We start from the raw sequence: 27,985 nt of genomic DNA, 5'->3' as shown, positions 1-27,985 counted from the left end.
CAAAATTGGAAGATTTTTTTATTTTTTTTAAAAGGGTAAATAACTAAATATAAATATTTTTCTTTCCTTTTTCAGCGTGGCTTAAGGAGAAGGGTGGGGAATTAACTTACAGCATTGCATTATTGTCTTCCTTAATGGCACCCAAGCTAAAATGGAACACGTGTGGAACCAAGTGCTGAAAGTTTGAGCACTATTCATTTTTAAAGCTTGGAGAACTATTCATTTTTAAAGGATGGATCTTAACAGCTATGTTGTTATTTATTTACTTTCATCGTTGAGCGTGTTTATTTAATATTTATGCAAGAAAAATAATATTATTAACGGATTATGATAGGAATGACTTTCTACAACATCATGAAATAATTCACTACTCTTCTTAAAATTGGTATAATTCAAGTAAAATACTATACATTCCAAATTAATCACCTAAATTTTAATATTAGAAAAACTATCTATACATCTAGTAAATTGAACATCCGATATATTTATTGTTCACATTATTTAATATTTTCATTGTCTATTTTTACTTTTTCATTACTAATTTATTATATGAAGATATAATAATTCAGACATTTCAATTTAACATGATAGGATTTGGTTGAAATGCATTTATTGATGTACAAAATACTACTATATTACGTTGTTCTTCATTGTTAATACATACAAAATGCACATGGTGCTCCTACACTTAAAAACGGCACCGCATTTGACACAGAATATAGATCCCTAGAGAGTACATATGGTGAATGATCCCTGGTTTGCAGAGAACCCACACACAAACCGAGAACCCTCTACCAAATTTGATGCATATATATTCTCCAATAGCTCCTTGATTTGATGCTACAGTTGAGCATCTTTGAGTTGAATTTCTCATGCTGAAGAGTTATTTGTATTCCCCTGTTCCAAGTTATGCACTCAATGGCTTTACCACTATCTATAGGAAATAAGTGAGTTGCTCTTTCTTCCTTGAACCTCCTTCTCCATACAAATCATTCCACTGCTTCAGCTCGCTCATTATTGATCCTTCTGCAGCAAAACTTGCAGCCACCTGCATTTGCAGTTGCAGTTACATCTATCAGACAATTTCTAACCTATGTGATGCCAAGAAAGTGAGTGAAAAATGATCAGTATGCCATACCTGATTCTTTGCCTTTCTAATGTCTTCCATGGTCAAAGGCCTCAGGGTAACTGATTGACCTTTTTTATCCTCTGTAGCATTGGACATATCTTCTGAGATTTGGCCTTGTGCCGCTTTCTTCTTCCGTTCCTGAAATAAGGTGCAATGGGGTTATTACTTATCAGCTAAGCACAGCACACAGAAAATACTTATTGAGAAGTGAGTTGGCAGCTACCACTTCCTTCATGGTCTCCTGCTTGAGTAGCTCCCTAACAGGCCGATAAGCCGCTGTCATGCACAAATTCTGTTCCCAGAAATGATTAAGGTCAATAGATTGTCCTAAAATCAAACAAATTAGAGTCACCAACTAACAAGAAGACAAACCTTAAGATCACTCCCGCTATATCCTTCCGTCATAGCTGCAACCTCTTTGAAGTCTATATTTTCATGTTTTTCCTTGCTTAGAAGAGTTTTCAAGATGCCTTCCCGGTTTTCAGCAGATGGAAGACCAACCATAATCCTGCGCTCGAACCGTCTTATAATAGCCTCATCGAGATCAAATGGCCTGTTGGTTGCAGCAAGAACCAGAATCTGCTCACTAGGCTTTGTCAATAGTCCGTCCCAATGAGTCATGAATTCATTTTTAATCTTTCTCATTGCCTCGTGCTCTCCAGCTCTGTTACGCTGCCCAAGCATGCTATCAACCTCGTCAACAAAAATAATAGTTGGAGCAACCTTTGCCGCAAGCGTGAACAAAGCTCGAACATTCTTCTCATCTTCCCCAAACCACTTTGAAGTTATGGTGGACATTGACACATTAATGAAACTTGCACCTGCTTCATTTGCAATCGCCTTTGCAAGCATTGTTTTTCCTGTACCAGGAGGCCCGAAAAGCAATATACCTCTACAAGGCTTTAGAAGGCCACCTTTGAAGAGATCTGGTCTTCTAAGGGGAAGCATCACCGCCTCTTGAAGTGATTCTTTAATCTCATCCAATGCACCAATGTCTCCAAATGTAACCCCTATCTCATTTGCAGGTATCACCTCTGGTCTTATTCGCTTTTCGAACTCATTGTCCGGAGGAGGTTCCTGTAAGCATGCAATTCAATGAGAAAAAACAACTAGTTTCCAAGTAGCTAGCTATTAAGATATTGATCATACAGCTGCTTTTGCAGGAGTGCTATTCTCTCCATCCTTCTTTGTTACTGGGTTAGATTTCTCTCCCTCGCTTTTTTCAGGTGCTTGGGCATCGCTCTTTGTATCATTCTTTGCACCACTACCATCTTCTCCCGCATCATCCTACCAAATCAATGAATACAAGTATGTAACCAATAATCCTGGATTATTCTTTGAACCACTATCTATGAATATAGATGTGAACGAACCTTGGTCTCATTAGTCTTTGTATTATCCTTTCCACTGACTTTGCCTTCCTGGAACAGATTCAGCGCCTGACAGAGACTGCGCGGATCCAATATCAGTGATGAGAAGGAAGAGCTTTCTTTCCTTTCAAGAACCATTGATCAGTAATAGCATACTTACCTCTTAGCCGATACAACTAGCTTTCCGTTCCGGTATTGTGGATCCTTGGTATTCATCAAATGATAGGAAACTGCAGATGCCACGACTTCCTCAATGTAGTTACTGAGTAGCATAGTGTCAGAGTGGCAGATTGAATGCAAGTCATCACAATCGATGCCACTTGTTGATAGAACTTCAGCAATGTGGTTTCTGTTATCTTGAAACTGAAATACTTTCATGTCCTCTTCCAGTTGGGCTTTCCAGTTGCCAGATTGAGTCTCATCTTCAGGGGGTTTGATCTCAATGTTGTAAGGAAATAATATACCTAGCCGTTCATCAACTTCTTTACAGCAATCTGAATCCACCACTTGGGAACCAAGTATCAACACTGACCCTGTCAGTTTCTTCATTAGCCTTTGCAACATACTATACATCGTCGGCAATCGAAGGAATAGCTTATCAACATCCCTGATATAGAGAACAATGGCACTAGTTTCTGAGACAGAAACCAAGACCTGCAAAAATTACATTAACATAAGTATTTAACACAATATAACCTCAGCTTTATAAGTAAGTTTTCAGTGATGAAATGACCTTGTAAAGTGACTTCACAAATAGCTTTTCATCAAAAGAAACATGGTTTGTTCGCTGCGAAGAACCTGTAAACCAAAAAAAAAAATGAGCAGTAAGAATCAGAACAACATTGTAACTTGATGAGTTAGCAACGAAACAGAGCACCATTTAATTAGCTGAATTACAAGTTTAAGGCTAAGGCATTGTTTTAGCTGCAGTATTATGAATATTGATGTATGGCATTACAAGTAAAAATAAAAGATGAATGTTTGAGAAGGAGGAGTAGGACTAAAATATAGGAAATAAGGGCTAAAAGAACATTTTCTCTTTCAAGCATAACCTGAATCATTTGGACCAAACAGGGAGGTAGTTATATCAGATGAAGAAGAGGAAGTCCTTCGGAGCTTTGAAGCATTGTTAAAATTTTCATTTCCACCGCTACTTTGTCTATTTTCTTGTCCGCTACTACGATGTCGACGATGACTACCTGCATTGCAAATATCAATCAAGATACAGTGAAGTAGGAGTTACAAATATAAAGCTAGCAGCATCTAAGTAAAGTTCAAGAACGAAATAAGAGATAGAAACAATTTTAGAAACCTTGAGAACTTCTTCCTTCAGTACCTCTACTTTCGCTTGCTGAGGGGAGGAGTGAAAAGTTACTAAATAAACCAGTCATTCGCTCCATAGTTACCTCGGATAGGGATCTTTTCAAACACTATGAACACAAGCAAATGTGTTAGCAAAGTCTCACCATATAGATACACAGAAACAGTTCTTAATGCAGAGCACAACTGCACAATATACACAATACATAAATAAATAATGTAGTGCATGCAAAACTTACTGATTCTCTTCTAGAGCATCCATATTTGCTTTGCATCTGTATAACGGAAAAACAGAAGGTAGATGATATGCATTTCATAATTCAAAGCAAAAAAAGTGAGAACTGTAAAAATAATCACCTTCAAAGAGAATTCAGTAATATCTAGCAGCAGCAACTTGGAATCAAAAAAGTGTGCTAAAGCTTTGACAAGCATTTGCTGGTAAATTTCTTCAAAAGTTTAAATGCAACTTGCGTTAGCCATGTCGGATCAACTTAAGAACCAGAAAGCTTTGAATGATTGACAAGATAGAAGTTGAACATAATATACCTGCAGGTCCGGAGAGCAAAATAGCTCTGCTTACTGGTGAAAGGTTCCTCATGTGTTTGGAGAAGTGTTGTTGTTTTAAATGAACATATCCAGCACTTGTCAACAAAACTCGAGTTTTCTCACTGTCATTGTAGGCATCATTAACATTTGGCCCAATCAGGAAAATAATGTTAACCTCAATATATGGCTTTGAATATCAGCTAGCGCAACTCATGACATGCAACAACTCAAAAATTGGGTAAGCGAATATTTGTTCAAATAATATCATGAAAGTGACAACAAATTTCTTTCAGTTCTCATCTGTTGTTTTAACGCAATAGATATTCGAAACAGCAACCAAAAGAACAACACATTGAAAAGCCGGATCGAGCTTGTGCCAACAGAACATTCATGAAAGTTTGTGAGGTAGGGCTGGTGAACTTGATGGTGAAAACCTTGAGATAAATCTCAAAGATATGAGAAGAACCCATCATGCAAAAAGCTAAATTAATAAATACCAGAGTATTCAAAGAAAATTACCATGAAATACGTATATAAAAGTGACGTGCCATTCTTCAGGGACAAAATGTGCAAGAAGCCAAATTTGAAAGAGAAAGATGTAGAGAGTGAATGAATAAATTACCTCAAGTAATAAGGGAACTCGTCAAAAGTGACCTTGCTGTTCTTTCCATCAATGATCTGCTTCTTGAGCTCCTGAACAATCTGTTCCCCAGGAAGCTCATCAGAGTCATGGCTCCCTCCTCCAACCCATTTCTGCCCTGAGCTCAATCCCAACCCAACACCCAACCCAACCCCAACAGTCAATGCAGACAACAGCACGTGCTTCTGTTCCATCACAACAACAAACAAATAAACACAACCAAAGACAGAAAAAGTTTGATTCTTTAGGACCCTTCCAATTGTTTCTCACCAAAGGGTATCAGAATTATTGATCAAGTTCATATATTGATGAAGGCATATTTGGATATTGGAGGAAATGTTGGGGACAAGAAAAGTATGTATGCATGCATGTAAGGGGAAGAAGATAATAGATAGATATGTCCGAGGAGAACGTTGGTGTGAGGGATTTGTGGCTCGTGCTATATATAGCTTCCAATGCTATCACCGTTAAATTATACGTTGCCGGGAACCAAATACCACAATGTCTTTAAAAGTAACTAAATAATAATAATAATAAAGGAAAAAAAAAAGGGAAGGATCAATTCTTGCTACTTTCCTAAATTCATGTTTACTGATTTTTAGGTCTCACAATAAACTAATAAAGTGCTGATCACTGCGCACAGGCGTGTTGGTACCACCAAAATTGGACGAGTTTCTATAGTTATTAGTTACATTGTTAGGTACAGTATCTTTTCTCCTACTGCTAATACCATCTTTTATTTTATTGAGAACATTGATTAGCATTTACAGAATCATTAAATACATAATAAAAATATTATAGTATATTTTTGTATAAATATATATGTTATTTAATTTATTTTAATTATATATTTTGTATCTTAATATATATTTTATATGAATGTTTGAGATAATACTCAATTTGATCCTGAATTTGTGACGGACCTCAATTTAATTATAAAGTTTTAATTGTATTGTTTAGTTTTTAAATTTTAGTAACGTGACTTATTTTAGTCTTTAGAATGATTTTCGATTCCCAGACATAATGGAATCAAAAATAATATTACAAGTAGTGTTTATTAAATTTTTTTTTCTAAAAACAAGTGTTAAGACGGTTTTTTTACTATTTGATTGTCAAAACTAAAACAGTTTTAATTTAAAAATTATAATATAATATTTGATTATTTATGTCATATTTTTATTAATATTTATATTTTAAAAATTAATTTAAGTCACGCTTATAAAATTTAAGAATTAAATAGATGTAATTAAAATTTAAAAATTAAATTAAATTTTTACATATAAATTTAGATACTAAATTAAATATTAATTAGATTAATTTAGTGACTAAGTTTTTTTATACAAATAGCACGAATGATACGTAATTAATGTGATACCGCATATAACATTAACTTGTAGCGGGATTGATGATTTATTTTCATTATTTTAAGAATTTCTTTTCTTTTCTTTCCTTTAGCAAAAAGCCAAAAAAAATCAAGAATTGTACTAGGATGAATTATTTTCAATATTTATATAAACTTTTTAATAGAGTAGTTATCACATTATAATGGAGTTACATTAGGGGGCACAGTAAAACGGGTGTATGCTTGGCAGTTTTATCCACCCATAATGTCTATTTTTGTCATAGCTTGGGCGTAACATACTAACATCTGATATCAATTTAATTTATTATTATTTACAAATATTTTTACCAAAATGTTATTTTTATTAAAAATTTATTTATTTTATATATGGTGGGTAACTCTTTTATTGTGTTAACTAGGAGGCAGGGGCAGAGCTACATGGAGAGAAAGGGGACAACGGCCCCCCCTAGTTTTAATTTTTATATGTAAATTTTAATTTAGTTTTCTTTAAAATTTTATTTTAGTTTTATTTTATTGTATAAATATTTTTAGTCCTCCTCTAATATTTCATCTAGCTCCGCCTAAGAGATGCCATAGCTAATGAGCCCTAACTAATATGACATTTGTTTTCTCTTTCCATGTAAAAATATTTAAGTTCGAACAATCGAACCTCACATGATGTAATGTCAAAAAAATAATAATAGAAATTAAAAGGTGTAATTTATTTATGATTTTACATATCATCATTCTAACTTTTATATCTACCATACCAAAATTTCCACCCTCATGATATTATCCTAAGCATTTAGGATTATGGTATACATTTACGGATTTTGTAATATTTTCTCAAGTTTGGTATTATTTTATTATGATTTTTACCTTTTGTTTGGCACAAAATCATTTTGGCTTTTTTTGCCCTTTAAAAATATGTCATGGAGTGAAATTTAGTATGGTTGACAAGTGTTTTTTTTTTTTTTCGATAACTAACCCACACAAAATCATTTTGTCCCAATATAGTTACTGTAAACTATGAATATGAACACATAAGGATATATAACTGGATAGATAAGGCACTGATCAAGTAAAGCTAATAATTAATGCATTTTATATATGAAAAGAATTTAAAAAAAATAGTAAAGTTAATGCATTAATTAATTATTTTAATACTACAATGTGATATGCAGAACACGAAACTCAGAAACTGCATAGGAATTTAACTATAGCTGCGTCAAGTATTCCTCAGTCTATTCCCATTTGCTTGCTCATTATATTTCCACGCGGGATGCGATTGTATTATTAATTATTCATATACTTATATTTTCTCGCATGTCGTTTTCTTTAAGAGTCTACTAGTGATTTTCCCAGTAATTTACTTGCAAATTACTTGAGTTTTCTAGTTTGTACAATCATCGATGCATTGAGGCACACGTCAAAGGGCAAACCTCAGGTCAACGAGATTGGTCTTTCTGAAGTCAAGCTCAAATATTTTACAATTAACACTTAACGTACACTTTCGTGTATTTTTTTTTTATTTTATTTCTAACTTGGGAATCTAAAATATGAACTTAATAGTTAAATTAATTCTTGAAATATAGATTATTTAATTTTTAAAAGATCATATTATTTAAATTAATCTATAAAAAATATAATTTTAAATTAATTAATTTGATTTTTTATTAATTAGATATTAATATATCACGTTAAATACTATATAAGTATGATAATATGATATGTTAATAATAACTTAATACTAGAGACAGAATTTAGTGTAGTTTAAAGAAAGTAATGATCTCTTTTAAAATAATAATTCTACATGTAAAATTCTTTATTTTTATGGTTTATTTAGTCTCTTTTAATTTAATTTAATTTTTTAGCTTTTTATTTAATTATGTTTTTTATGTTGGCTTCCTCCAAACAAAGTTTTAGTTCTATTTCTGGTTAATACTACATGTTACAAAATAATTAACTAACGTATCATATCACTAGCACATAGCATATTATATATTATTTGATATATCATAAATTTATGTAAAATCAAATAAGTTATTAAAAATATATGTGTGAGTCATTTTGTTCATAAAATTTAAAAAAGTAAATCAAGTTATTTCTTAGACAATTTTTTCATAATTTTTTACTTTTTAAAATATTTTTTTAATTCTATTAACGTTAATCTTATTTATTACACCATAGCAAGTAAGATTTTCTTAACAAAGAATAATAGAAAAATAATATATTATTAATTATATATACTTTCTAGTTCTACGACTCCAATAACTATAAATATAAACTATAATTATTAATCAACTTGAATTTGTCGAGTGAGAGGTTTAAATTCCGTCTTTTGCATGCAGCAATTCATACCGCGTGGACAACACAAAAAAAAATAATTATTCATCAAAGTAATTAATAATTAAAATATAAAAAAATTATTTTCTCATCCAAATTTTTAGATTTTTAGATTTTAACATTTTTAAATTTTTGTTTTTTAAGTGGAAATTTTTTATTTAAATTTTTATCAAATAACTGTGAATTATTTTCTGAAAAAAAAATAATTTTGTTGGATTCTGACACTGAACAAATATAGCAGTTATTTTAAATTTTTAGTCATTCACTTATTCAAACATTTTTCTTTGATTTATAAAATTTATCTTAGTTTAAATTTAGATCATCTATTGATAAGGTAAAATCAAATTGATGTTAGTTGTAATCTATTAAATCTAATAATTAATTATTGAATAATTTTAATTTATGTCAATGATTGTTGGAGACATAAATATATAAAATTAATAATTTTTTATTTTTTATTATTTTATGTTAAACAATTTTTGTTTGTTAAGGTATAATAAATGAGATCAAAATTTTTAAGATTAGAAATATTAAAAGTTTAATATTATATTGAAAGAAAAAATAAGAGAGATTTGTATAAAAATTACTTGATTTGCTTTTAAAAATGGTAGGTATCTATGCAAAAAAGACGTTAAGTATCATTAAAATTATCGTTGAAAAAATAAATAAAATCCGAAGATAAATTATTTATCGAAGGAATTCAACGGTGTAAACCATGCCGATAGTTAGTTACCATCGGATTTTTTCGTCCAACGGATTATTTGCCAAAAACTATTTGATTACCGGTAAATTTTTCTGACGATAACGTTAGTGCTACAATATCCTTTTTTTCACATTATTAGGTAAATTCAACGGTAATGTCAATTTTAAATATTATGGCACAATTTTTTTTAACTTTAGTTTTTTATTTAAATTTATTTTTTACATAATTAGTGGTCAAATTATAAATAATAGAAATTAATTATATAATATTAAATATCCAAAAGAATAGATGTAATTACACAATACACTATCAATACATCAAAATTAAACTCTTTTTAACAAATTATATACACTTATTTTTAGACTGTTTGTCTGTCTCAGCACATTCTAGAAAGATGAATATGTAAGAATGGTAGGAGGGCAAATGATATTAGTAATTTTGTATCGTTTGAAATAAGAGAAATACTAGTTGTTTTTTAACTTTTCATCTTTATTCAATTTTTTTAAAAATTTATCATTATTTAATTAATTTAAATATCTATTTTATGTATTAGTTATTCAAAAAATCAGAAAAATTATTGAAAAAAGTCTAAAATAGTCTCTGACAATTATCTCAAAAGACAACGAGATTCTTGACAAAAATAAATACCCAACCCGGCTCCTGAGATTTACTTTTATGAGACTGATTAGTTCTTGTGCCAAAAAAAGTCAATGTTATTTTTTTTGTACAATGGCTAATCAGTTCAAAAAAAAAATACCAGAGACCGGATTGGGTGTTTTTTTTTTTATCTCGTTATCCTTTCAAGATAATTGTCAGGAATCGGATGGGTATTCACTCAAAATTATTTATTTTTTATTCTCTCTCCTCTAAAAATTGAATAAAGAACAATACTTAAAGAATATCTTGTTGCACCGAAATAAACCAACTTTTTATCATGGAAAAATCAGTTAAGGTGATAAATATAGCAATTCCTTAAACAAATGATTCAAGTACAATGTCCACTAAAAAAGAACACAAATGATTCAAGTTCAAGTTTTGAAAATAAAAAACTTACTAAAAATTTCGATCAAAGACTTATGCCCCTTTATATAGTGTATACCCATGTAGTATGTGTTAGTGTGTAATGCATGAATATAATGTTTAGGATTGGGAGTTGTTGAATCAAAAGAAAAAAAAAATTGATGCTAGTGGCTTAATTAGAACGCCGAAAAAGAAAAGAACAGAAATAAATCAAATTATGTTTTTCTCGTTTCACAGTTGACCTTTATTGCTCATAATTCACACGATATTACTACTGAAACCTTTCATCTCGTTGCACTGTCACTGCAAAAATTTATTACAATTGGCAATAATGCTTATCATACGAGGAACTCGTTATAGAAAGAACCGGCAATTGTCAGATGCAGCACAAGTTCACAAACACAACAATCACTACCGCAACCTCATCTCATTAATCCTCCATGCGCATTATTGAGAAGTATAATTTTATATACTAAATAAATCTTGGAGATTTGGGTGACAGTGAGTAGGGAGGCGCCAGAAACATGATACTATTAAGAACTATATTACTTCATTAGATCCAGAAATACAAAAGCATTCCACAAACTATGCAACAACATTGATGGAAAGAGGTTCTTAGATCTTACAAAGACAGCACCCATCACTATGCCTAGAAATACAAGTGGCAGCATCCTCTGAATGTTAAAATGTGCCAAGGCAAATGCTACTGAGCTAACTAATATGGCAGACCATAGTGGCATGTACTTGGTTAGAGACGGGAGAAGGAAACCTCGGAAGACGATCTCCTCCCATATTGGGGCGCAAACTGAGACAACCATTGCATAGAGGGCCATTGCCACTGGGTCTCGTGCCACAATTGATTGCTCTACGCTTGAGACAGTCACAGGACTAGATTGAAGCACAGGTAACAAATTTAAGTTCACCTGTGACAGGTGATTGATAACAGGGAACATGAGGCAGCCTAAAGTGACATCAAAAAGCCAATTGCCTTTGAATTCAAATTTAAACCAGTCGGATGTGAGTGGTTTAAACTTTGCAAGGCAACGATGAAGTATCACTATGCCAACCACACCTTCCGCAATATCAGTTAATAGGCTATACAATGCTTGTCCCCTGTATGTGAGAGACTCCTTTCTAAACCCCGCCATGGAAGCCAAAAATGGAACTATCCAAGATCCTACAAACCAAAATGAAGCAATCCAAAGAAGCATAACCTGCAGAATCCATCTAAGAGTTCTTAACTAAAAGGAATTATAACATACACCTTTACAATCACAATCACACACATTTATATTATTATATATACACTCATTCTCAAGCACCAGCCAGAAACTCCTCATTCCTCCCAAAAGAGGGAGAAATACGTCTTTCTGGTCTTGTCGAATCAGGGCCTATGATGGAATGATCATTGCATGCATGCATTTTCCACATGGTCATTCCAATCAAAAGAAGCAGGAGAACAGAACCTCAATTTATCATACCAAACATATTCTGAGAAAATACATTATTGATAATGGTATCTAAAAGATAAAAGATAAGAAATGCTTTTACCTGAACAATGGTCTTTGCCGTCCAAGGAACTGCCCAAGGTTCCCCATCAACGATGGAACTAATGATCTGAATGCAACAACATCACTTTCACTTTTTCATCAAGGAAAAGAAAAAACTTCACCATTGATGCTTGCATTGTTTAACATAACATAAATGGGATTTAGGGTTTAGGGTTGAAGTTAAGTTGTTTTTAATTGATCATGCTATACTTTTTAGGGCAAACCATAATAAAAGCTGCTTAATTTTGCCAAAAGTGATGCATCAAGGTATAAATTCCATAGAACTTTAACACCGAATTTGGTTATTAATTTGGCTCTCATTCAATAATCTAAAACACATTCAAATTAAGCGCAGGTTCTTACAAACAATTTCTTTTTTTCCTACGGAAAGACTCTAAAACCATGTTGGAGAGAGAAGGGTATATAATCAGTGGCTGAATAATATAAATCTGATTAATGTAGTCCCATAACTAGCAATCAGTATAATTAGATTATTTGGTTAGACTATCCAATCAATCTAGACCTATTTTATATAATAACTCCGCCCATGTTACATAGTGGTTCCAAGCCCAGATAAAGGAAGAGGATTGTGTTTGACCCTCGACAGCCAGCATAACAACTTATTTGAATCTTCATGACATAGACCAGAGACATTATTGCGCCAAAGTTAGGTTGTTGACTCCAAGCAACGCGCTGTATGACTCGAGTATAGTGTCAAATGAGCAAAAGCCGCTGCATCGAAACCCGGGTGTAGTGCAAAATGAGCAAGGGTTTTCACGTTTGGTTTTTGTGAACAAATGAGGATAAATAAGTTAGTTAACCAAGGAAGAGTGAAAGTAAAGACATAGGTAACAGAACACTACAGTTTGGGATATGGAACATAGACACACTTACAGGAGAATCTATAGAGGTGGTAGACACCGTCACAAGGAGAAAGATTAACATAATGTGCCTACAAAAAATGAAATGAGCAGGGATGAAGACAAGAGAGTTAGATACTTTAGGGTTTAAGCTTTGGTATGCAGGAAAGGTGACGAATAGAAATGGAGTAGGCATTATTGTATTTAAGCAGCGGAAAAAGGATGTGGTAGAGGTCAAAAGGGTAGAGGATCGGATTATCGCTATAAAACTTGCGGTAGAAAGGGATATTTTTCATGTGATTAGTGCATATGCACCAAAAGTAGGTTTAGAAGAACAACACAAGAAGAAGTTCTAGGAGGAGTTAGAAAGTTTAATTCAAGACATACCTTTGGGAGACAAGCATTTTTTAGGAAGAAATTTAAACCGTCATGTTGGAAACAATGTAAATGGATATGAGAGAATACTGGGGGCCATGGTTTCAAGGCTCCCAATACGAAGAACAAAATTATCTTGGACTTTTCCTCAACTTTTGATCTCCTCATCGCAAATACTTATTTGAAGAAGAGAGACGAATACCTTATAACCTATAAGAGTGGTGTAATAAGCTCTCAAATCGATTTCCTTTTGCTAAGGAGAGTCAACCGGAAATTTTGCACCAATTGTAAAATTATTCCGAAAAAGAAGTTGACGACACAATATAGGGTGCTCGTCATAGATTTTCGCATTGAGCGAAAGGTGAAAAGCAAAGAAGCTACAAAGATGGGTAGAAGAAAAATCTGCAAGGAGTCATGGTGGTGGAACACAAATATTCAAGAGAAGAAAAAGGTAAAGAGGAAATGTTTCAAAAACTGGTCTTTAAGCTGCGATGTTAAAAGTTGAGAAAAAAAATTATAAGATTGCTAAGAAGGAGACTAAAGTGTTAGTAAGTAAAGTAAGAACAAGAACAATAGCATATGAGGATTTTTATCATTATTTGGGTACGAAGGAAAGGAAAAAAGATATATATAAAATCGCAGAGTCAAGAAAGAAGAACAAGATATTTGGATCAAGTTAAATGCATCAAAAGCAAAAACAGTAAGGATTTGGTCCAAAATGAGAGTATGAATAAAAGATGGAGGAGCTACTTGTATGAGTTATTTAATAAATAACAAGAGACTTTTCCATGCTTTGGTTGGTTATATACGAGGAAAGAAAAACAAAACTTCAACTATTATAGAATGATTCGAGATTTCGAAGTAAGAGGATGTTGGATGAGTGGAGTTAAAACACTTTGGTCTCTATTTACAAAAATAAGAGGGATATACAAAATTATGAAAACTACATAGGGATCAAACTCATGAGTCATACATGAAATTGTGGGAGAGGATAATAGAACGGAGGTTGATACATGAGATATAGGTCTCGGAGAACTAATTTGGCTTTATGCCGAATAAATCCACCATTAGATCTATATACTTGTTAAGGAGAATGATGGAGAGATACCAGAGTAATGAAAAAGATCTACACATGTTGTTTATTGATTTGGAAAAGCATATAACAAAGTACCAAGAGAGGTTCTATAGAAGGTTTTAGAGAAGAAGTGTGTAAGGATTGCATATATTCGTATAAGTAAGGATATGCGAGACGAAATATATGGGATGTAAGTTTGGTAGGCGAAGGAGAAACAATAATACAGAAGCGAAAATTAGAGAAACTATCTTACCACAAGTAAAGTGTTTTTAAGTATCTTGGATGCATAATTAAGGATAATGGAGAGCTTGAGAAATATGAAAAACATAGGATACAAGCAAGCTGGTCAAAGTGGCAGAGTGCGTCTGGTTTTACATGCGACAAAAAAGTACCTTTAAAATTTAAAGGAAAATTTTATCTCACTGTCATTAGACTGACTATGTTGTATGAAACAGAGTATTGGACAGTAAAAGGTGAGCATGGACATAAGTTTAGTGTGGCAAAAATGAGGACGCTGCGCATGATCGGCCGCACATGTATGGATAAAATAAGAAACGAAGATATAAGAGAGAAAGTTGGAATAACGTCTATTGTAGAGCATCCGATCAAGTGGATGGACGAGATGAAAGGTAAACACGGAGCGAATAGTAGAGAAAGACCAAAAATAAAATCATACATGAGGTGGTCAATGAAAATTTATGTGTAAACAGTCTCACTGTGAACATAATACATGATAGGCTGCAATAGAATTGTTTAATGTATGTAGTCGACCCCACCTAATGGAATAAGACTTTATTATTGTTATTATTGTTGTATCGCTCTAATAAGAATATATCAATAACACATAATGTTTTTTCTTTTTCCTTATATATATATATATACACACCCCATTTAGAATGTGATAATCAAGAATGGGAAGTGATCACAAAGACAACTCTAAATTTTCAGGTCCATGGAATTAAATCAGAATTTGTCAAGTTTGTCAAAAAAATTGAGGAGTAGGTCGGTTTCAGTGATCACAAGCATTGGAAATGCATGAGAAACCAACTTTAAACAAGGTTAGCATGTCAGAGAGTTTATGAAGGGACAGACTCAACAATAAATTTAGCAGTATTTCACCAACATGAAGGAAACCAAACGGAAGTCATAAAATTCATTTTAGGCCTATACAGTACCCTAATGGGTTGCGCTGATGTGCAAATTAAAAACAATATGAACAAGGTCCATATAAATGACCATATGACATATAATCTATTAAATTAGTGCTTATTAATATTTGATTTGATAAAATTTTTATTTTTTAAAAATAGTTTATAAAAACAAACTTTTAAAAGATAGTTTTTTTTTAAATTATAACATTTATATTTGATAAATTAAATTAAAAATGACTTTTAATAAACACAAGCAACAAGTATGTTTGGTAAAATAACTTTTAAAATTTAAAAATATTAACGTAAGAATTAAATTTGAATATTAATTAAATTTGAAATTATATTAAACTTTTTAATTTGAGAAAAAATCCTAAATAGTATCTGACAATTACTTTGAAAGACAATGAGACCTTCAATAAAAAAATATTCTTTTCGGTTCTTGATATTTATTTCTATGAGACTGATTAGCCTCTTTGTTAATATTTTTCCTCTATATTAATGGAATAAGTTTATATGGTATGTTAAACTGATGATTTATCCGTTAAGAGCCAACTAGGATTAACAAATTCTTTTTTGTTGGGAATCTCGTCTTTAGAGGTAATTGTCAAGGCCTTAGTTTTTTTTTATTATTTTTTTCAAATATATTGGCTAAATTTTTTTTGTGTAAAACTAAAAAATATTAGTAATTTTTAAATTATTTTTATTTAGAAGATATATTAGTAATTAACGTATCACATAAATATGTTTTGAAGAATGATCATTGACAAGAGAAACTAATCAATCTCACAAAATTAAATATCAAAAAATAAAAAAGGTATTTTTTTATTGGAGGCCTCATAATCCTTGAAAAAAAAAATTTATTGGGAGTCTCTTAGTCCTTTAAACAATTATCAGGACCGAAATAGATATTTACCTTTTTAATTTTGCCAAGTACAAGTTATCTTTCAAAAGCTTCACTTTAAATGCTTTTAAAAATACCCATATTTTTTAAAAATTGCATGATTTTTTTATGGACTAATGCTACGTATACACTAAAATCAGCCACTAAAGTCAGCTACTAGTATAAAATACATGTTGAAATACAAATACATATCGAAAATAAATTAAACCACACATGTATTTATACACAAATACATTGGTGACAGATTTTAGTAATTGAATTTGGTATACAAATAGCATTTTTTTTTTTTTTTTTTTTAATTTTCAAACCCAAAAGGAGTAGCTGTGTGCTTTCTACCAAACCAAGCCTAAGCACAGGACTTCAAATTTTTAAGCCAAAATAGGTTATAAGATATAAGAGATAGGCAGATGAGTAAATTCCTTAAACATTCTGAAAATGATCTTCATGAAACATGACTAAACAAATGAAATCAATACCTTATGGAGAGTTGCAAGCCAATCTTTATTTAACTCCTTGGACTTGTCACCTTTAGGCTTCACCAAATCTCCTGCCAATTTATCTGTGAACTCGGAGCCATTATTTTCCAATGGAGCGTTTTCATGCCTAAGACACAGCAGTCTCCACTTCTACAACGGAGAAATGAATTATTCGGATCAGAACAAAACTTACCAGCAAAGAACCTTAAAAAGAAAAACTAACTAACCATTTCAGTACTTCACATAATTCAGTCATCAAATTAAATATCTGAATATTTTTTCATTTTGAAAAAACAAACGCACAATTCAATTGAGCTACGAGACAAAATTTTAAAGAACAAAGGGGAAAAAGAAATGGACATAGAGTTATCTACAGAGAGAGAGAGAGAGAGAGAGAGAGAGAGAGAGAGAGAGAGAGAGAGAGAGAGAGAGAGAGAGAGAGAGAGAGAGAGAGGGTTACCTTTTTAGGAGGGGGGGATAAATTGAATGAAAGGGGAGATGGGGTTGTTGGACAAAGAAGCGTAGCCCGAGAATTGTGGAGGCGGAGGGAAAGAGAGAAGGGAAGGGAAAATAAGGCGGAGGTGGAGGGCATAACTCCAATTAAAACTGATGAATTAATGTTATCACAGAACAATGGGCACCGCCATGATCGACATTGGAATTGGAGCTTTCAGCTTTCACGAATGAAAGGGGAATGAAGGACCCGCACCCAACCCAACCCAACCCAACCAGCCCAAAGTGGGTGGCTGCTAGACACTGTTTCTGTGTTTAACTGTTTATGACTTACGGCTTATTGCTCTGCTGTTGATGTCACTGTCTAGTGTATAAGACTATGTAACTAAAGCTTTTTATTTGGATTTAAATACTTAATAATCGATTATAGATAATTATTAACCAAATCTCATATGGTTTACGGCGGGAATTTCGCCACGTAATGCCCTAATGCTACTGTTAAAAGCCTATTTCTCTCAAATAAAAGAAAAATAACATCCAATTTTTCTTAGTCTCTAAAATAAAATTAGTCATCTTTTACATAATTACAAATAAAACTATTAATAAGTACTAAGTAGAGCTAGCTGAGCTCAAAGAACTGAAGAAGACACCATTCTTTCCTTTTCACCGTTGGTACCAGCTAGAAACACTATGCCAACCCTCCATTTTCGTAAGTGTGAACTGGTATTTGATCCTAAATTTTAGACCAATTCAATTGGACCTTTCAAATTTTAATATCCAAAATAATTTTTAAAATTAATTCAATATGGTGTATTAACTCTTAGCTCACTTAATTTTAGATTTAACATTGTATATTATAAAAAAAAATTTTCAATTTGTTATTTGAATTACTATTGAACGCTGTGGTTTTGGATTTTATTTGATAGACGTTAATGAAACATTGAAAAAACAAATTGAGTTGCTACTTACTACTTAAAATTTGAGAACGCAAGTAGAATATATTGGAAATTGAGGAACCACGTTAATCGCTGAGTTAAACTTTAGTATAATTTTGTGTCAATTGAAATTTAAAAGTCAAATTGAGTTATTAGGAACCATCATATACGTGTCAGCCATGTAAGGCCGTTGTTCTTTTTGTTGAGTCACAGTCTCACAGACCTGAATTCACATTTGATGATTTGAACTTGAAGACACCAAAGGAATGGAAAAGGGGAAGCCATATAACTAATCATATCCTCTTGGCCGACCACAACACATGAAACTAACCTTTTTCAAACTTTGTACTTCGTAGCTCAACCACCGCTAACAGTATTTATTAATTGTCCTTTTCTTCTCCAAATAGAACACTGTATTTTCTTCAATATATAACACCATGACAAACTATCATGAAATCTTGGTTCTTTTTTCACTAACATATTACTATATATACAAACTAAAGGGTTGCATGTTAAATATGAAAAGTGCTGCTTATTCATTTCATTGCTATGGGGCTAGAGTTCTTGTTATGGTCTTGGGGTGTTTCATCAGTAGCTGCCTTTCTTCTAATCAGATTGGTTTGGGCTCGAGGTTATTGGCTAGTAAGGGACAAACATGGGTTTCTGATAATAATACATTTGCTTTTGGGTTCACAAAATCAGAGAATGATAATCGATTATTTCAGCTGGGCATTTGGTTTAATGAGCTTCCAGGAGATCCAACACTGGTTTGGTCACCTAACAGGTACTTCTCCTACCAATCTCATTCTCATTAGTTTTAGTATGATATCATTCAACAAAAATGATATGGAATGAAATCGTTCTTGTAAGTATAATGAGTCAAATCTCACACCAATAATCTATTATTTTTTATCTGTTATCTATTACATATATTATGAGGATTGAAAAATTTTGGTGCATAAAGTTTCTTTCTAAAATACCTTTTATCATATACAACATAAAAATCATACCTAAGAGTTAAGTGACATCCCAACACATACCTAAGAGTCTTAATTGACTATTAATATGATTAGTTTATGAAATTAGATATTGCAGATTAGATGGCTAGTTCTGATTTTTCACTTAAACAAAAGAGAAAGTTATAAATCATATCTCCATCTAGTCTTTTAGTCTTTACAACAGCTTTTGCAAGTTATCATCATCTCTATATATGCCAAGTTGCAACATTTTTCATTTTCCTTTTGAATCCAAATAGAGACTCTCCTGTATCCAAAGATGCAATGCTGGAGCTGGACACAACCGGGCAACCTTGTCCTCATGGACGGAGACACCACCGTTTGGGCTTCAAACACCTCAGGTGCTGCTGTAGAAGCAGCAACCATGGAAGAATCCGGTAACTTCATTCTCCATGACAGTAGAAAAAACCTTGTGTGGCAGAGTTTTTTGCAACCATCTGACACACTCCTCCCAAACCAGCCCTTAACAGTTTCTTCAGAGTTAACCTCATCAAAGTCTTCCTCTCATGAAGGCTACTATGCTCTCAAAATGCTTCAACAGCCTACTTCTTTAAGCCTTGCCTTGACTTACAATCTACCTGAAACTTCCAAGGCTTCGGAGGAATCATACACCAACTATTCCTATTGGCAGGGTCCTGATATCTCGAATGTGACCGGAAAAGTTATGGCAGTTTTAGACCAAGCCGGAAGCTTTAGAATTGTTTACGGAGATGCCTCTGATGGAGCAGTTTATGTTTATAAGAATGACAACGACGATGCAGGTTTGTCTGCTAAAGTTCACCAATCTACACAATTGACCGTTCTTCGAAGATTAACCCTGGAAAAGAATGGCAACTTGCGTTTGTATCGATGGGACGATGATGTAAATGGGTCAAGACAATGGGTGCCAGAATGGGCTGCAGTTTCAAATCCATGTGATATTGCTGGAATTTGTGGCAATGGAGTTTGTCATTTGGACAGAACCAAGACAAATGCCTCTTGCACTTGCTTGCCAGGAACTTCTAAAGTTGGCAAGGAAGGCCAGTGCTATGAGAATTCATCTCTTGTTGGAAAATGCAATTCAAGGCGCAAAAGCCAGACATCGCAGTTTAGGATTTCAACAGTGCAGCAAACAAATTATTACTATTCTGAATTTTCAGTGATAGCTAACTACAGTGATTTTGCTTCAGTATCAAAATGTGGGGATGCTTGCTTATCAGACTGCGACTGCGTTGCATCTGTTTATGGGCTAGATGAGGAGAGACCATACTGCTGGGTGTTAAGGAGCTTGAATTTTGGTGGTTTTGAGGATACTAGCTCAACCTTGTTTGTGAAGGTCAGTGCAAACAGCTCAATGACACCATATCGCAACGCTGGAGGGTCTAATAGCTCTTCGGATGGGATGGGGAGTGCGAAAGAGAAGGCTGTGATTATTCCAACTGTTTTGATCATGTTGGTTCTCATTGTGCTGCTATGCTTATTGCTGTATTACAGTGTTCACAGAAAAAGAATGTTGAAAAGAGAAATGGAAAGTTCCATGATCTTATCAGGTGCTCCCATGAATTTCAGTTATCGCGATATGCAAATCAGGACTAGCAACTTTTCGCAGCTGCTAGGAACAGGTAGTTAGTGTATCCTATATTGAGTGTTTTGATTGAGTTTAAATACTTGCTAACTGTACATATTTTGCAGGTGGATTTGGGAGTGTGTACAAAGGAAGCTTGGGAGATGGGACACTAATTGCAGTTAAGAAACTTGACAGAGTTCTGCCACATGGAGAGAGAGAATTTATTACTGAAGTGAACACCATTGGCTCAATGCATCATATGAATTTAGTTCGCCTATGCGGCTACTGCTCCGAGGGATTGCATCGGTATGCATTGTTACTTGACAATCAAGTTATTAAATTTTCTTCTAAACATCTAAAAAATCTGAGTTGGCTATCAAAGCAGAAGTTTTTGTTTTAAAACAATTGCTTATTTGGCAGGCTGCTAGTTTATGAGTTCATGAAGAATGGTTCCTTGGATAAGTGGATCTTCCCTTCATATGAAGCAAGAGATAGAGTACTAGATTGGCCAACACGGTTTTATATAGCTGTAGCTACTGCACAAGGGATAGCTTACTTTCATGAGCAGTGCAGGAACCGGATAATACATTGTGACATCAAACCTGAAAACATATTGTTGGATGAAAACTTTTGTCCTAAAGTGTCTGATTTTGGATTAGCCAAATTGATGGGAAGGGAGCACTCTCATGTGGTGACAATGGTAAGAGGGACAAGAGGTTATTTGGCACCAGAATGGGTTAGTAATCGCCCTATAACCGTAAAAGCCGATGTTTACAGCTATGGGATGCTTCTCTTAGAGATAATTGGTGGCAGGAGAAATCTTGATATGTCCTTTGATGCAGAGGATTTCTTCTATCCTGGTTGGGCTTACAAGGTGTGTTTCATATATTAGTGTTCAGTGTTCTTCTATCCTTAATTAATTGTTGTTGAATGAACCGTGCAACTTTATTTTCTTGTTTTTCCGAATCAGAATGAACATAAAAGGCTACACTCATTATAAGACCATAGGCTGGGATGATAAGCCCATCGAATTCTAATTAAGGATGATGCTGTTTAAATAAAACCAACAAGTGTTAACTAGATAAATAATGTTCATGTCATGTTTGGTTACTGTAGGAGATGACTAATGGATCTACAATCAAAGTGGCAGATAGAAGACTAAATGGGGTGGTTGACGAAGAAGAGCTAATGAGAACTCTGAAAGTTGCATTTTGGTGCATCCAAGATGAGGTTTTCTTGAGACCAACAATGGGGGAAGTGGTGAGGATGCTAGAAGGATCAACCAACATTAACATGCCTCCAATGCCTCAGACAGTTCTAGAGTTAATTGAGGAAGGCTTAGAACATGTATATAAAGCCATGAAAAGAGAGTATAACCCTTCCAGCTCATCAACCATTACAAGCCATCTGACATCTAGAGCCACATGTAGCAATTCCACAATGTCACCAAGATAATGTTTCAACTTAAAGAAGAAAAGAAACGATTGTGCTCTCACCAATACAAATATATAATAAACATACAAGTTTTAATTAGATAGATATACATGAAAACGTAATTCAGTAAGTCATCAGTTCACCGTAGATAGGGGGACAACTATTATTGGAAAAGATCAAATCACACAAAGAACTATACTGCTTGATCTATGCAGGTAAAAAGTATTAATCATATCTGTGAAATTGAACATGTTCACACATCAAACATAACTTTTGATGAAAGAGCTGTAGTCTGTGAGTTTATCCCAATATCTGGACCACAGCATAACTCCTCCATATTTAGTTGAATTCTTGACTATTGGAAGAACTTCTGAAGTTAGATTTGCCGGAGGGATAAAGCCGGTAATAGAAGCATTAATTGCAGCAGGTAGCCCTAAGAAAATCATATCTGCATGGATATTTGAAGTCCAAATTCCCCAATAATCTTGAAGACCGGTTATATTTCCTTTATTGTACTCACATTGATGGTTGTTATAGAATTGAACCCAAACATAGTCAAATAGGCCAGTGCTGAGAGCAGTTCCAAGACAAGTATCAGGGAAAGGACATTGTGGTGCAGCAGTTAGGTACACTTTCTTGCTTTGGTTGTTGTAACTGGAGAGGTTTTTGGCAAGATCGTCCCAGTAATGATATTGCCCGCCCTCAATAACGAAATCAATTCCATCCAGGACAGCATCCCCTAGCGGCCGCAAAGAAGATTGTCCACCCAAGAAGTTGTTCCACAAGTATGCTGCTACCTGGCCTGCATCCACGCTTGAAGTGAGTGTGTAGTTTTGGAAGGTAGCTCCTCCAATGGAAAGCATGACCTTGATGTTCTTGGCTTGACATGACTTGATATCAGAACTCAAAACAGTGCATTGACCGGTGTGGGCGTCACAATGGCCAGCAAGATTCAAAACTGGATTTGTGCCGTTCCCAAATGCAGATAGGAAAGCTATGTTCACAAATGCATAGTTCCCAGAAGCACAAGTTTCTTCCAAGGTTCCCTCATCTCCACGTTGACCCCAGTAGATGGCAATTCCACCTGCATTATTTGAGCTTACTGCTATAATAGTTGGCAGAAAGAATGATAGGAGTGCAATTACAATTATCAAATTTGAAGCCATCAAAGTTGCTTGAAACTTTGATAAATGAGTTGCTCACTAGTCGCTAATAATCACTTGTGTAGTGTAACAGTGTAGCCTTTCCAATTGAAGTTGTTCATTTCAAACATGGCACTCCTTAAAAAGTCTTAGAAAATAGTGTATACCAAATAGTGACATGCATTGAAATAATCATAAGTTGAGGAATGATTAAGAAGTATCATGTTTCTTCATGTTGATTGTATCCGCGAAATCAAATTTTAAGCCGTAATGTTGTACTCTTTGATTTTTGAAAGGCCGTGCTTCGACGCATCTTTGTCCTGTAGTCACAAAAATATTACAAGGATTCGGTCAGATTATATTCCAAAATATTTGCTAAATGCATAGGCGCCATTATTTTGTTAAAAAAAGATCTTTTTTCAATGAAAAAAGATTTTTTTTTATTTTTTAACGTGTTTGGCAAATTTCTAGTAGTAAAAATAAAAGCACTAGTAAAATCAAAAAAAGATCTTTTTTGAGAAGCTGTAATTTACATCTTTTTTTAAAAGATCTTTTTTCCTTAAAAAAAAGATGTTTTTCATGTAATAAATAAACAAAAAAGTACTTTTATATTGTTATACCCAAACATAATTGATAGATAAAAAGACCTTTTTACATGAGATATCCAAACATAAAATTACTTTTACTTCTCTATAAGATCTTTTAAAAAAAGATAACTCGAAAAAAGATCTTTTCTTAGAAGCTCACCCAAACAAGCCCTACATTAGAACTGGATTTTGCATAATGACAATGTTTGATCTTAACTAAATCAGATTGTGGTGCCTTTTTTGCTACTTTCTTTATGTCTATAAGCAAAATCCAGGAATCTAGTCACTTGGTATGGTTGCGTGTTTCATTGCTACGTTAACAAATGAATGAAATGATAATCATTAAAGTAAAAAAAGAGTTTATTTCTATCCACATATTTAGGAAACCCAAATTCCAACTTAACATACACCAGACCCTAAATGTTGAGTTTGTGAAAAACAACCATAATAATTTGATAATGACTAACACTATAATCTTGGATTAAAAATCCAAAAATATTTATCATATGTATACTTTGTACATAAAAATAAAATATTTAAAATAGGCCAAATTATAACATCTAATTCATTCACTTCTTAAACCCATATCCAATGAGACCAACACTCCAGCCAAACACTCATTTTTTTCTTCTAATTGTAACTCGTATGATTAATCTCTAAGTTAAAAAAGAAAGAAAATTTTCACAAGCAAAATGGGGTGTTTAGAATAGGGTTCAAGCATTCGAGAAAAAGTAAATTATAAATCTTGACACTGAAAAGGAAAGAGAGGAAAAAAGTTAATATTTAAAGCCAATAAGCAAAATCAAATCTGTTTTGATTCAGAGACAAATTAGAGAAGCCAAATTTTTATCCTTGTGCTTTCATTCTAACTTGTTGAAACTATCTTCCTCCTGCATACATCATTTGAGTAATATGAAGAAAATAGAGATTGTGTATCTCTACTATAAATCAAAGTCACGATTAAAATTTGGGGTCAAAAAATGGATCAATGATTCAGATTATTGAAGTCAGAAGAAAAAGGAAGAAAAAGGAGCAACTAGGTATGGATTCAAGCCAACTCAAATCACTACTGCTATCCCATTTCTTTATTGCGCTTCTTTGCCATTCTCACTGCTGAAATCTTTTTTGCATACTTGATGATGCGTCACATGTATGATTGCATCCGCAGTGACACAAATGTTTCCTTACCATATGGCATGTTTTTAACTTGTTTTTTCTAATATTTTGGTGTTGATCTAACTGAAGACAAACAAAAAAATAGAATTTCTTATCTGAAAGGCGGTGATACAGTAAAACAATCTAAGAAAAAAAGGGACTAGAACTGGAAAGAACATTGTCATGAAAGAAGAAGGAGATGAAAGTCTTCATCCACCCTCGGCTATCAGTACATCCTCCTCCAACAAGTATTTGGTCAATGGCGTAGTGAAAGATGTTCTACAAGAATTTATGAATCTGACCAAACATCTGATCAACTAGAACAAATAAACAAGAAAATTGACAATTCAGAATAAAAATTCGTTGAGAAAGTCTCAGAACCGAGTTGAAGTGCTTCTTAAGTACATTGATTTTTTAGAAGATGAACCGATCCAATCTGATCAAGAAGATGAAGAGATCTTGAAAACCGAATATGAGGGATCTCATATCTATTCCATTGTCTTTATTGTTGCTGCTTAAAAACTATTTCTATATTTATGTTGCGATTTTTTTTATATTCTTTTCTTTATCTGAATGACTGTAATCTGATTATGGGATTTAAAACTTTGAACTGATGACCATTTTTACCTAACAAAATTGTGTGCAGGGTATATTTTACCTTCTTGATAATAACAGGGATGAATACAAAAATGAATTGAATTAATTAGGTTGTAGGCTATCTGTTTGATGCTGTTGGTTGTTTAACAATTTTGTTGATTGTTTGATGCTGCATTATAGACTTTGAGGCTTGATAATTTTTAAAATACTGGTTCAATGTTTTGAGAAAGTGGTTTGATTGAAGTTAATGATAACTATTGATTACAGTTTTTGCACATAAATAATTGTTTATTAATAATCATTTATTGAGAAAAGCACACATTTAAGGAGAGCCAATTAAACGAAAAAAGGGAAGAAATCAACTTGAAATTGAAACATCAAAGGGAAGTATCAAAGAAGAAGATCTGAAAAAGCGTAGCACTAAGAAAGTCAATACTCGTGATGATGTTGATCTAAGTCATCCTAGTGAGTGCATGGACATTGTTGGGCAAGAACACGACGATGAGAGGTTGTCAAAAATCTCGTATAAGGAGTCTCTTCTAACATTGCCTGGCCTTAGTCCAGGAGGTGACACTATGGCCATGGATGGCATTGATGAGAATGCTCCTAACCCGGAGGATCAATGGTACATTGATGCTGAAAAGGAAGATCTTGGCGAAAAACCATTTGATCCTTGCCCTACGATTCTAGTGTCGAAAGAGTTTGATGAATGATGCAAGCCTTGGCGCAATGCGCTCATCGTCAAAGTCCTAGGCAAACGCGTGGGATTGGGATTCATTGAACAACGTCTCCGAAGGGATTGGGCCAAGAAAGATAATATAAATGTGATTGATATGGATCGTGATCATTTTCTTGTTCATTTTTCAGATGAGGCGGATTACTCGCACGCTCTGTTAGAGGGGCCATGGATGATTGTCGGGCACTACCTCATTGAGCAACGATGGAGGCCGTTCTTTTTGAATTCTGAGAATCAAGTTAAAAAAATCGCAGCATGGGTTCGTATTCCTAATCTTCCAATCGAACTTTATAATCCCCGATTCCTGTGGCGTGTGGGTTCGGCTATTGGTCAAATGCTCAAAATCGATCGTACTACTTCCATCCACTCTAGAGGACGATTTGCTCGCATCTGTATTGAGATTGATCTGGCAAAAAAACTTGTACCACGTATTTCGGTGTTGGGTAGTGAGTTAAGCATTGAGTATGAAGGTTTCTATTAGATTTGTTTTAATTGCGGCAGATATGGACATCGTATGGACCAATGTAGTGAGACGATGGTGGAACAGGTGGAGACATAGAAGGTGGAAAACGCCGACCAGAAGGCAGATTCAGGGGGACAATCAAGCAATTGATGATAACCAAAATGGAAGTTCCACGGATTTTGGGATTCATCATGATACTTGAGCTAATCAAAATCCTCCAAATTTTGGCCCTTGGATGATGGTGAAAAGACAAAATAAAAAGAAAAAGGCAACTAGTCCTAACGGAAAAGGAGGGAAGATTCATGAAATTAATAGAGGCGAAAAATCAGTACCTGAAAATATTGTTGAAAATATAGAAGAAGGAAGAGGATCACGTTATAATATCCTATATGAGGAAAATCTGCAGAATAAGGAACTAAGGAAGTCCATGTTATGCATGTTAATAGTGAACAATCAACTAATACATAAGATGGGCTTCAAGCTGCCAAGGCCCATAACAATGTTGAAAAAATCCAACCTATATACAAGAAGGTCCTTAAACAAGGTGCTGGAAGAAACCCTCAAGGAATTAAAAAACCAAATCATGGGCTAATTGGGCTTAAGCCCTATGAAAAAAGTAACAAATTGAAAGCCAAAATGTTGGAACAATCCTCACCCAAAGCTAAAGAGCATATCAGTGAAGCTTCCTTAGTGGTTCATAACAAGAAGAATTCGGAAATGGAAGCTATGGAGTTGGCGATGTTGGAACATATGCAGCGCCTCTAAGATGATCAAAGAGAAGCTTTTGAAATCTCCAAATGGATGCAATCGCCTCTTGAAGCTCATGTGGTAAGAAATAATTTTTTAATTCAAACCCAAAATTCCTCTTCCTCAATGAGACCGCCGGACTCAGGGAGTGGCGTGACTTTAAATTCCAATAAGCAAACAAGTCTAACCTTGGAAAATCCTAGCAAGAATCAGTTGAAGGATGGAAAGTCTTCCCATGGAAGCACTGTTTTGGTACTTGGGACTCAACCCAAAAATTAATTTCGGTCCTCGATGACCCTCTCCACCTTTTTGTTATGATGAATATTATTTGTTGGAATTGTCGGGGTGCTGAAGGTAAGTCTTTTCATTC

At 33.7% G+C, this 27,985-nt stretch overlaps 4 protein-coding genes across 5 annotated transcripts; 1 reads left to right on the top strand and 3 right to left on the bottom strand.

Annotated features, from left to right (window-relative positions):
* Positions 1-554: 554 nt before the first annotated feature.
* Positions 555-5,483, bottom strand: LOC130947908 (uncharacterized). 2 transcript variants are annotated; one of them, XM_057876619.1, is made up of 14 exons: positions 4,988-5,483; positions 4,366-4,487; positions 4,177-4,265; positions 4,059-4,094; positions 3,812-3,929; positions 3,552-3,698; positions 3,233-3,297; positions 2,660-3,153; positions 2,503-2,578; positions 2,279-2,416; positions 1,502-2,206; positions 1,353-1,421; positions 1,139-1,267; positions 555-1,048 (listed from the first exon to the last, which is right to left on the bottom strand). In XM_057876619.1, exons 1-14 carry the CDS (start codon positions 5,197-5,199, stop codon positions 935-937), a joined length of 2,514 nt encoding a protein of 837 aa, XP_057732602.1. In that variant the 5' UTR covers positions 5,200-5,483; the 3' UTR covers positions 555-934. The 2 variants fall into 2 exon arrangements, with proteins under 2 accessions (XP_057732602.1, XP_057732603.1); XM_057876620.1 differs by having other exon boundaries at positions 3,836-3,929.
* Positions 5,484-10,766: 5,283 nt separating this feature from the next.
* Positions 10,767-17,564, bottom strand: LOC130947662 (uncharacterized). The gene is made up of 4 exons (XM_057876366.1): positions 17,265-17,564; positions 16,805-16,954; positions 11,968-12,033; positions 10,767-11,630 (listed from the first exon to the last, which is right to left on the bottom strand). Exons 1-4 carry the CDS (start codon positions 17,394-17,396, stop codon positions 10,962-10,964), a joined length of 1,017 nt encoding a protein of 338 aa, XP_057732349.1. The 5' UTR covers positions 17,397-17,564; the 3' UTR covers positions 10,767-10,961.
* A 2,008-nt stretch (positions 17,565-19,572) lies between these two features.
* On the top strand, positions 19,573-22,209 carry LOC130950110 (G-type lectin S-receptor-like serine/threonine-protein kinase At5g24080). The gene is made up of 4 exons (XM_057878658.1): positions 19,573-20,809; positions 20,880-21,060; positions 21,175-21,628; positions 21,871-22,209. The coding sequence occupies exons 1-4, from the start codon at positions 19,573-19,575 to the stop codon at positions 22,207-22,209; spliced, it is 2,211 nt and encodes a 736-aa protein (XP_057734641.1).
* A 115-nt stretch (positions 22,210-22,324) lies between these two features.
* Positions 22,325-27,254, bottom strand: LOC130951266 (hevamine-A-like). The gene is made up of 2 exons (XM_057879914.1): positions 27,201-27,254; positions 22,325-23,650 (listed from the first exon to the last, which is right to left on the bottom strand). The coding sequence occupies exon 2, from the start codon at positions 23,352-23,354 to the stop codon at positions 22,449-22,451; it is 906 nt and encodes a 301-aa protein (XP_057735897.1). The 5' UTR covers positions 23,355-23,650; positions 27,201-27,254; the 3' UTR covers positions 22,325-22,448.
* Between the last annotated feature and the right edge of the window lie 731 nt (positions 27,255-27,985).

The sequence above is a fragment of the Arachis stenosperma genome, chromosome 9 (genome assembly GCF_014773155.1).
Source record: "Arachis stenosperma cultivar V10309 chromosome 9, arast.V10309.gnm1.PFL2, whole genome shotgun sequence".
NCBI classification, from domain to species: Eukaryota; Viridiplantae; Streptophyta; class Magnoliopsida; order Fabales; family Fabaceae; genus Arachis; species Arachis stenosperma.
Note: the sequence above shows the minus strand (reverse complement) of the source record. Positions and strands in the feature narration are given on the sequence as shown.